Source organism: Cariama cristata, unplaced genomic scaffold (genome assembly GCF_000690535.1).
Source record: "Cariama cristata isolate BGI_N322 unplaced genomic scaffold, ASM69053v1 scaffold13288, whole genome shotgun sequence".
NCBI lineage: Eukaryota > Metazoa > Chordata > Aves > Cariamiformes > Cariamidae > Cariama > Cariama cristata.
In genome coordinates this window covers 57,563-68,893 of record NW_009632977.1, presented here as the reverse complement: position 1 = coordinate 68,893, position 11,331 = coordinate 57,563, and the positions used below count along the sequence as shown (strand labels likewise).

Genomic DNA, 11,331 nt, shown 5'->3' with positions numbered 1-11,331 from the left:
CAGCCTGGTCACAGTGACCGTTTGTGGCTGCAGGGACATCAGGGCTCACCACGTGCAATTATTCCTCAATGGCTTCATCCTTCCTTTTTGAGGAGACATCAAACCTTCCTTCCTGCCCTAAAGAGACAAACTGCCTGTGAGTACTGGTGAGCGGCGTGCAAGCTCGCTGCTAGCAAGTGCAACCTCACAGTCCAGGTGACCTGGGGGCTCGTCCTGCTTAAGCCTCTTCTCTCCTCAATTCCCATTACAGCCTCGGAGATGTAGGCATCCCTTTGAAATACCACAGTCTCAAGGTGCTTTCAGCAACCCCACAAGGGACTCCACAAGCATGTGGCACATACAAAGGTGTTACCTCATGTCCTCTTCTTCCTCCTCCTCCCAACAAGAGACAAGTCAACACCTGGGGTGGCAACATGATCACTTTAACAAGAAGCCAGCTTGTACCGGGGGCACAGAATAGTGTCTTTTGCCAGTTCACTGAGCCCTTACCAAGAATACAGCTGTTGTGGTCTGTGGCTGGAGTGCGGGAGCGACCTCCTCACTGTGTGGTTCAGGGCAAAGCTCTGGCTCCTCTGGAAGGAGCACAATAATAAAAATTCAGCTCTGCCCTTTCAGTCTGCAGCTGCCTAACCTCACGGTCTGCAAGAGCAAACCTCTGAGCAAAAGCCTCGCTCTCCCTTGCCCTCCCTCTTACTCATTCTTTCTTATTTTGCCTTTTCGTCATCATCTTGGCGTTCTTTTCATCGCTTTGCTTTGTGGGTTTTTTTGCAGTAATGTTTTGAACACAAATCAGTGAAGCAATAGCATCCTGTGGAAAGGGCATTATCAGGAATTATGGACCAGTTTGATCATGCAATGGCCCTGAGGCAAAGCCAAATTGCCAAACCAGGTTTTAAACCCATAATCCAGGTAATGACCTGTCTAGAGGGTCCTGTGAATGTTATATGCTTGTGATGAGCCAAGGGTTGCTTTTTACTGAGACATAAAATTCTCTGAATGCTTTATTTAACTTTACTACGTTGGACATTTCTGACTGCCTCTCTCTGCTTTTCCTCTGTGAACAATTTCTAAGAGCAATGTGTAGCTCAGCTAGTTTTTTCTTTTTCATTTCTTCTCTCTTACTGAGCTGGTTGCAGAGGTGCACCTTTCCAAAAAAGCCATAGGAGTATCAGTGCTGGTAGGCAGAGCTCTGGTACCCTCAGGAATTTCTCTTTCAAGCCATTCCTGAGAGTGACCCTTGCATACAAAGCCTTTGACCATGCATCTTGTTTGTTTGATGCCATTGCTTCTCTCACCCTTTTGGCTGGGGACACGTGAATTCCAGCCTGGCATTACCGTGCTGGCATCTCACAGCTTTGCACTGAAGTACCAGCCTGTCCCTTCCCTGTCAGAGCCAGGGTTTAAAAAAACGAGTAATTAAAAACATGAGTAATTTGCACAGATAATTACCCTAAACTCAGGATACTGTTAAAGGTGCAAACTCTGCATCTGTGCAGCTTCGTATGCACACAGAATATCTGGGTGTGCAAGCTGCTGGGCAGTGGAAGGCTGTGATAATGTGTCGGTTGAATGCGGTGGGGTTGCAGACAAGGAAATCTATAGCAATTTGGCACAAGTAGTGAAAAGTTGCCTCTCCACAGGACAAAGGTAAAACTCCATCTTTGATGTTTCCTTGTTTGATGTCTGTGAGTTGTGTAGTCTATCAGTAATAAAAGATCAAAGATCTACCAGATAAGGATGAGGTTCAGTGGTAAGCAAGCAGATGTAGTTGGTACAAACTACTCACACTGCTTTGGGCTAGCACCTTGGTGCAAAATGGTCGAAAAAGCAGATTGAGGGGCAAATTTTCAGGCAATGGAGGTGGGGACCTGCCTCGTGGTTTGTAAAAATCACATGAATGGGAGGAGAATCTGCCCCCCACCATTGCCAGAACCAGGTACTTTCTCTCCATTGATGAGAGCCCATGGGAAATAAGCAGCCATTTCTGCGTGTTTGCTGTGATGGGAGTTTTGTCCCAGGATATTTCAGTGCACGTACCTACTTCCCTGGACTTAGATGGGTTTTAATCCACAGGGCTGTGTCCAGGCTGGCTGCTAGCAATGTACTGCAGTAAGAGCCAGGAACTACAAATTCCTTTTGTCTATCCACAAACACTGCAGTGGTGCTAATTGTCACCATCTCAAAGCCTTCAGGTGGCAGCTTCTAACTCACAGCACAGGAATTTGTTATGTTAATTATTGCTTGCCAGCCGGAAAGACACCTGCATGTCTACTCCAGCTTTCCTGGAGTTCTGCACTGCGGTCTCTCTTGCCCTCTGTGCACTTACTTGGAAGAAAATCATTTGACTTCTATGCAGAAGAAAGAGATTGGTGTCAGAAAGGCTGGAGTAGTTTCCCTGCGGATCCTTATCTTTGGAGGCAGTGAACCAGAAAGTGTGCTTTTGTATGGTCCTAAGAGGACCCCAGCAGAAAAGCAGAAGAATTTCTGCTTGAACATGGTAGAGGGGAAGGGGAGGAGAGTTAGCTATTTTTCAGTATGTTTTGGTTTATGGCGTTACTCCTCTTACAAACATGTGACCCACAAACCCAGCGGGCTGATGAAGACAAGCCATGAATCATTTATGATCATTTCATTCTGTATTCGTTAAGGGATTTCTTGGTAGTATTGTGTGCCTTAATTGCGCTGACATCCCCCACTCAGAAATTCAGGAGGGCGAGTTGGAAAATAAGAAAAAGAAACACACATCCTAAATCTGTGACTGGCAAACAAAGCTTCTTTTCACATTCTGCACTTGCTGGAGAGATCAAAGAAAAATGCAGTCATTTCACCCTCCTTCTGATCACGTATTGATAAAGTTTGTCTTGCCTGACTTCAGCTTTTAGCTCAAGACAAATCCCTCTGAACCAGATGTCGTTTATTAGCCCTGTAGTGCACTTGAGTCCAGCAGTGTCTGTGCTGCCAATCTGTGATAGGTCATCTCTTGGTGAGCCACAGCACCCATCGTGGGTGGCTCCTTCCCGGGATTCAGGGTGCTGGAAGCAGGTACCAAACCCACAGCCAAGAACAGGGCAGCAGATTTACCTGCTTTTAATGTACTTGAGTTTAATTGCAACAGCCAAGAGGAAGGAGGTAAATAAGAAAGTAATTAGAACCATAATTTGAGGATCTTCCTTCTCACTGGGACACAGATCGTTTCTTTATTCTCCTCCAAAGGGGTATAACTTGGTAATAATTTTGTCGCAGTGACATTTATGGGAGAAGCTTGAAAGGAGCAGAAGAAAAGAAACAAGCCAAGGGACAGCTTTCCCTTGCTGGTACCATGCATCAGTGCTGATGCACTTCTGAAATTCTTTTCAAACCCCTCTCAAATAAACACTTAGGAGTTAATTAATTGACCATTAGATGATTCAGAGTTGCTCTTGGCAAGCCCTCGTTACAGAGGGCAGGTGGTGGGGACCACAGCTCTCCCTTCTCCTGAACCCCTGTGCTCCTCTGCAGAACCTCAGTGGCTGTTCGTGCCTCACCTCGGTCCCTGTCGAAAATGCCACCGTTGTTCCCGGCAAATGCCCCAGTCCTGGCTGTGAAGAGGCCTTCTTGATATTCCTCTGCGTGATGTGTGTCTGCAGCATGATCGGGGCTATGGCACAGACGCCGTCGGTCATCATACTCATCAGGTAGGACCACTGCCGGGAGGAACCAATGAGCTTGGTGGGGCTGCTTTTGGGGTGGGAGCAAGGCTGGAGAGACTATGGGGTATCACTGGGAGCTGTGGGGAGCCAAGGATCCTGCACAACTCCTGGCCTCTGCCTTTTAGGCTGCACTGCCCATCCCCAGATCCATGACTTTGGACTGAACCTCCGCTCAAGCCATCAGAAAATCTTCCTTTGAGTAAGCACTCCCTGGTGGAGGCACCTTGAAAGAGCTGCCCATATTTTCAGAAGATTTTGAACCTCCTCAGTAAATGAGGAGCTATGGGCACAGGCTTTCTCGTACATTATTGAATTTACGTGCAGGCAGGAGTTTTGGGATGTGAAAACTCAAGCAGTCCTGCCTGAATTTCCACCCCATTGTTTCAAGTGTTAATTAAATGATTTTCTCTCTAAGCCACTATTTTGCTTGGTAGCACCTGGTTCATGCATGGCGTGGCCCCGCCGAGTTTAGTGCCTACAGTACTGACCCGCTAGAGGAAATACGGGAATTGTTTGAGTTCAGCTTTGGTAAAATGGGAGTGAGGAGGGACTGGGATCACAAACAGATAAGATCCCTGCAGGGATTCTGCAAAGAAAGGTGGCAAGCTTGTTCTTACCAAGGCTGGGATTAGCATGGAAAGGGAAATACAGATGTGCAGTTTCCAGTCCAGGTAGTAAAGACGTTACAACTGCATTGGGAAAGGGGCAAAATTGCAGCCCCATGTTCTCAGCACGTAGTGGCTTAATAAGATACCTTTAGAAATGGCCTGGAGATCATAGAAACCATGGAAAAATGAAAGGCTGCAGCAAAGGCTAGCTTTGGTCAATACCCCCCTGGCTAGAGTTTAACTTCTCTCACCCTGGACCAAGTCCAAGAACAGAAGGAACTTGAAAGTCTGAAGGACATCTCTGAGTTGAACCAATATGAATAGGTGGGCAAAAGTAGCTTATTCAAATAACTGACCTTGTGTTATTTCCAGACACATGGAACACTTCACCTTATGATATACATACATATCTAAGCCCACATTTATCCAGAATTACTTATCTGTCCGAGCTGTCACTTACTGAGAATAATAACCAGAGGCATAAATAGCAGATCCATTCTGCTGCCTGGAAAATTCCAATAAAATTCAATCAATAAGGTCTGTATTAGAAACACACTCTTGAGTGGATCTTGGACAGAACAGCTCTGTGAGGGCATGTCTCCCTGCAGGATACAAAATGAGATATTCCGCCTACTGGTTCGTTTCTCTCTTTGCATCTACAGTAGCTAAAGGGAAATCAAATTTCTCATGATAAATATTGTGGCAAAAGTAATTTGAAGTTTGAAGAGTTCTTTGTTCAAGGGAGCTGCCAGCACCTGTAGGATCCTGAATGGAGACGTCTTAGTGTCACCTTCAAATGAGATAAGCCAGCCAGGAAGAAGAATACAAGGAAATAAGAAAAGCGAAGGGAATATTAAAAATACTCAGCTCACAACTGTAGGAAGTAAACAATTCACACATCCAAATTAGTAACTTCACTCCCCTCAGAATCACTGATAGCTACTAAAACGTACAGGGAAGAGCTCTTCGCCGTATACCACCTCATACTCTTTTGCAACTGCCGTCTTGGATTGCTGAAAGAAAATTTTGGTGTGTGAGTGTGTCCCTGGTGTCCATGGCAGTGACAAGTGGCGTCGGCAGCTCCTATGGTTAATTTAAAAATGAACTTTAGCATCTACAAATTAGATGTCTTGTCTAGGCAAGTCATTTGTTCACTGCTAAACAATGAGAAAAGGAGATGTCTCCAGGTGGGAACTTTTACTCTGCCCTAAGGTATGGGGATTGACTTTGCTCTTAAATACAAAAAAGTGGAGGGAAGGACACCACCAGTGATTAAAAACCTACTGTGAATATTTCACATGATAATCTATTTTTTCCATAAAATGAACTTTAATAGTCCTTCTGTTTCCTTCGTTTCCCATCCAACGGTAGAATCCTATTTGAGCCAAGCCATTAACCACTGGAACATTTTTCCAGGGGTAGATACTTCCTGGCATAAACGCTTTATATTGAGCCTGGGGGTCTGCCTGAAAACTTCGCTGAAATTCATCCAGAGGTCACAGGCTTCATGCAGGAATCACGATATGGCGTTACATGGCCTGTGTAATGTGTTGAGATGAGGGCAAGTGATCAGAATGATCTTCTCTTGACTTAAAACCTGTTCTAGCTGTTTTATTGGTATTGTCTGATGCCCCTCCAATGTATTTATACAGAGGGCCACCACTGCCACCACGGATGCCACTAGCAGTGCTGCCTGCAGACCTCTGTAAGGAGCTAATGGAAGAGGCAGCTTAGGCCTTTAAAGTTCCCCTGTGTGGTGAATCTATTCATATGGGGATTGCTGTCCTGCTTTCCCAGCCTTTATATACTGTGGGAAATAAAATGCTATTATAAGACTTAAGACCAAATTAATGATTTCTGAAATTCCAAAGGCTTTGCTGAGCCTACCCCAAGAGGATGACTTTAGCCAGTAGCATCCTTGAGCTAAGCAAATTAGAAAGCCATGAATTATTTTTTAAAGCACCTTTGAACATTAAAGTGATACAGTGGGTTGTGTTCATAGCAAAAGGCAGTGCAACTGTTGTCTTCCCAGCATAAAAAGAAAGTACATGCTAAACTCACGCCCATGAAAACTAGTCTTCTTGAGCACTTCCTCACTGGGAGGCTTGATTTAACAGGCTGACTGAACCTTGTAGTCCGTCATCCTCTCTTCCCTCTCTTGTTCCCAGTCATCTGGGAAGTTTCAGAAGAAAAAGTTTTCTCTCCCTCCAGTTCTCAACCTCTGGAGCCTTGAAAGCATGATGGGAAGCTTGTAAATTGCAATTTACTGGGATGGGAATTTCATTTTTCCTCATCCTACGACAAGATTAGCTGTTGTTATTAATGACTTAGCTAAATTCCTGAACCTATCACCAATGCAATTACTTTTGGGGCTGTAGGCAGTTCAGGCGAAGGGAGAAGAAAAACCCCATTAATGACTTTTTGAAGAGGTGGTGGTGGCATCCTAGCTGACAGCACAGAATGGCCATGGGGTGTGTTAATCAAAGCAGAACAACAAGAATCGATTTCACTCTCTTCCCTCCATCCTTCCCTCCCTCCCTACAGAACCGTGAGCCCCGAACTCAAGTCTTATGCTCTGGGGGTGCTTTTCCTGCTTCTCCGTTTGCTAGGTAGGTACAAAAATTTCATGTCTTTCTCTCCCATCCTTTCCTCCCCCACAAAAAACTGTTTTTAACATGCAAAAGTTGGCTTCTACACCATTCAGTGCTGTGGTTGTCATGAGTGGGGTCTGGCACAACAGGGTCCAAGCCCTCTCTGTGAAGGATGTCACATGAAGGCTTCTGAAGGCACTTTTCCTGCCATTTGAATTGCGCTAATGGAAGAAAATGCGGTGTTGCAAGAGAAATGACCATTTCTGCCATGGTCCCACGCAACCAGTTGCTATTCTATAGCTGTTATTACCATGTCGGCAGCTTGCAGAATTACTGCTGTATTGCATATTACTGAAGTAGAGGCATACGTATTTTCATCCTCCTTTGAAGGACAGGTTCTGTGTTACATGGTGTGTTTTTCTGTTCTTTCGGGTCTCTCGGAAAGGAAAACAGTAAAATGAGACAGGCTGAGTCCTTGTATCCTCCTGTGGGTTAATATCCTATTAAAATGCATATGGCTGTTCCTCTGGACCAGTATGTGCTTCTTGTATATGAATTAAAAGGAATACACTAGGCTGTTGTTAGCCTGCTGCTTTTTTTCTGGGTGGCGGTTTTTTCCCCCTTTTGAAGAGATGGCTCCTGTTTTAAAGCTCCTGTATTTTAGCTCATTAATCTCAATGATTCAGGGCAAACTCCTCTGATCCATCGTTGTATGGGTCCATCTCATGCATGGGGTTTCTGCATGTTGTGGGGGTGGAATTTACTTTTTTTTTAGCAGGGCACAGGCAGTACTTTCCCATCTCAAAGGAATGAGCTGGAGAGTAAAGTGCTCTCTTAGTGTACAGCAAGACACTAAGAAGTACAGGACCAAAAATCCAATGGTACCATATATTGCTTTGCATAAGAGACCTCATCTATTTACTTATTTTTTGTAACACCTTATTCCCCATTAGCTGAAAGGGAAATGGTGGTCCCAGACCAGTTTACGATAAAGCCAGTTAGATTTTTCTTGCTTTTGGTGAAGTAACTGCAGTCATACAGAAAGCTCCATCAAGTAATCTTATCCAGAGCTCAGATAACTCAAAGGGAAGCTTCTGGGTTGACTTGGGTCAGCTCTGGTTCAAGCCTTGCAAAGACAGCATTTTCTTTAGCTGTCAGTGCTGCTTTCGGGTTTTGGCCTGTCTTCAGCCCTCGCTGGCTGAATGTGGAGTGTCAGCAGACAAGTGTGCAAGGAGGATGGCTGTCGACTGTTGTTTCCAAAGGAAAAAGTACTTAAGGGGGGGGATTGTCTCTCTTTTCTATTTTCCTTTCAAAAGAGAAAAGCCTCCTGAGATAGCACCATCTTGAATGTCTTTAAAACCAGGCTCAGACATGTATGCTTAAGTTGAATAGATCTTTTTTTTCTTCCAATAAAGAAAAATTTAAGTAAGAATTTAAACTCAAATCTTTATATGTTGCTCTATCACTAAGGAATTCACATGAAATAAGACAATACATTCTGAGGCATATCAGCAATGTAGCTAGAACCCAAAGAAAATGAAGAGAAAGGTACTTTTCAATATGAGCAAGGATATCCAAATCTTGCCCTTAACAACCTGAGGTTTGAGAATAGCTTTACTGATTTATTTTTAAAGCTTTTCAGTTCACCTTTAAGCTTTGACTTAAGAAGACAGTGGTAATAGCTGCTTCTTGAACGAAAGGAGAGTATTAAATATAGGAGGTATGAGACCCAGAGGTGCAATCGTAGCTAATAGATTTCAGTAAGACAGAAGCAGATTTTTTATACAGCCCTACAGTTTCTCCAATGAAATATATATATATATATCAGAAATTTTTGCAACACTTTGTGGTAAGAGGTAAAACATGATTGAATCTCTTTAATATTCACTGTAATAACATGAAACACAACTGAATTCTCCTGGTATCCTCCTGGATGTATTATCTTATTCCATAGGAATTCTACTGTGAGAGGGCAGCGTAGCAGTGTCTTCATATAAAAGCGTTACTGCAGTTTCTGAGAGAAGAGAGTAAAGCAATGCCATTGGAGCCAAAGGTTTGGAATGGAAATGTCTGGAATGGCAAAGAAATTTAGACTTGTGAGATCCTGGATGCATCCTTTCTGGATGGTGTTCACTGTGCATCCTGACAAAGCCTCCACTTACCAGGGCACTTCCTTGTGCTTTTCCTACAAGCCCATGTTGTTTGCCTCCTTCTTCCAACATGACAAAAACACAGTGTTCCTCTCTCAGAAGGATTTTCCAATCTGCAGTGCAACTCCTCAACTCCCTTGTCTTAGAGGGTCTAGGCACCAAGTTGCTCCTGGGACTCTCTTGTCCTTTCCTCTGGTAAAAATGACCTGAAACACTCACTGGCTCCTAAAAGTTTTTCATGTATTTTTCTTTAAGGTTTCCACATCCCTGCCTGCAATCACATAGGTGTAGCTTTGGAGTTCAATGAAAACAGGTCCTTCCTCAGCTCTTATGAGGAGCAATTTCCAGGCCAAATTACCTTGAAAACCTGGAAAGCCAGCTGAAGCCAGCAGATAGGATGATAGCTCTCTCTGAAGTTCAGCTTGTACGTCTCCAAAGCGTCGTATCAACATCTCTCCGCATGTTAACAAGGAGGGGCTCAAACCTCAAAATTATGATTCAAATCCAGCTTTCTCTTAGTCCAGAAAGCATGCGGCTCCTGCCTCCTCAGTCACTGCCACTTAGGTGGCATCCAGCACCAGTGCAGCACTGGGCACACAAACTGCATTCAGCACCACAGTCTCTTTGCTTGTCTCTGGCAGAAGCCTGGCTGAATTTTTAAATTCCAAGTTGAGTGTGTGGTTGTCCACAGGTTTCAACAAAAAAAAAAAGCATCTTTTAACTTAGAAGCAGAACCAGCACAGTTTGGAATTTCCAGTCATTGAAATGATGAACAGAGAGCTGGCACTGACATTTTTTCCAGAACATAACCAGGCTTTTAGATGTGATGACTGGAACTGGTGTTTCTAACAAAAAAGATTGTCTTGCTTTTCTATCATCTGTTTTTATTTACTGCATTTGTGCTATTAATGACTGGTTAAAATGAGTACTAAAAGCCCATATAGCCTTTCTTAACTCCTGCATTTATTAACATATAAGGAAGATCAAACAAAATTTGCAGAGCTCTAGTCATCAACAAAATAAAATAAAGAGATCTCAGTTACCACAGGGAACAGTGAAGACAACCAATTTATTTGTAGTCTTAGGATACATGCCATGAATGTCACTGTCTTGTTCATGACAAGCTAAAGGAAGGTATCTTTTTTAAGCCTGGAAATCCAGGTTAATGGTGAAACTAGATGCAAGATTAAACACTTTCCCGTCTAGAAACTGCAGTCCTTGTGTCTGTCTGTCTATGCATGTACTTAGAGTCTCAGGCATCACAGCACCTACGGATGCAGTGATACTGCCGAGGGTATGTTGTGCCTACCTGCTGTTGGATTTCAGTAGGGGTGAAACTAGATGCAAGATTAAACACTTTACCGTCTGGAAACTGCAGTCCTTGTGTCTGTCTGTCTCTCTATGCATGTACTTATGATACCATGCTCTGCTTTGCTTGCTGTCTTAACCCACAGCAGTGATTTTATCAATCAGAATTTTTTTCAGGGTTTATCTGCTTCCAGCCTCCCCGATACCATGCTCTGCTTTGCTTGCTGTCTTTACCCACAGCAGTGATTTTATCAATCAGGGTTTCTTTCAGGGTTTATCTGCTTCCAGCCTCCCTCCTGTAAATACAGCAGAAGGAAGATAAATGGTTTACATTATGTAGAACATCCACATTTTCTTCTGAGTGCTGCACGCTCGGTGTCTGTGTGCTGGCTGGGGAGTGCAAAGCTGGAATGTGGATGTCCTAACCACCGTTGGGGTAATGTGAAATGGGAGACCTCTACCGTGTCCCTGTAGGATTGCTAAAAGTAGAGAAGAAAAACATTGCCTTTATTAGTTAAATGAGATTGGAGTGATTACTTTGCTTTAAGATTGCAGCTCTGTTGCAAACTATGATTGAGAAACACTCATCAGTAGTTAGCTGCAATGGCTGTGGGAGAATCCTGCTGTGGTATTTCGTTTAATGATGCCCTGAAATTTTCCATTCTTTTCAGATTTAATCTTTGGCACCTATTAGAGGCCGTTGTTTCTTTTCCTTAGACCCAGAGAAAACCTTCTTCTGTGTCAGGGAAAGGTCCAAAACTAGATCTCGGTGCCCCAGCTGCTTTCAGGCTCTGAACTGGAGTGCTATGACATCCTTCAGGTGAACACTCCAGAGTACAGAATTACCAGTATCTAAACAGAGAGCAAGCTGCAAGGCTCTCCGCCTCCGCTTTCACTTGCTCCTCCACTCAGTCTCATTAGGCAAACGAGAAGTTTAATAAAAGCCACTTAAACTTGAGTAAAATCCTTCCCGCATGTTGATATC

At 43.8% G+C, this 11,331-nt stretch overlaps 1 protein-coding gene across 1 annotated transcript in view; it reads left to right on the top strand.

The window, feature by feature from the left end:
* LOC104166592 (solute carrier organic anion transporter family member 3A1) overlaps positions 1–11,331 on the top strand; it is a gene marked incomplete at its 5' end in the record, with an annotated part of 13,168 nt that overhangs the window by 1,215 nt on the left and 622 nt on the right. Inside the window, 2 exons of the mRNA XM_009706578.1 lie at positions 3,499–3,674; positions 6,842–6,906. Coding sequence (XP_009704880.1) covers positions 3,499–3,674; positions 6,842–6,906 — 241 coding nt within the window. The remainder of the gene's footprint in view (positions 1–3,498; positions 3,675–6,841; positions 6,907–11,331) is intronic.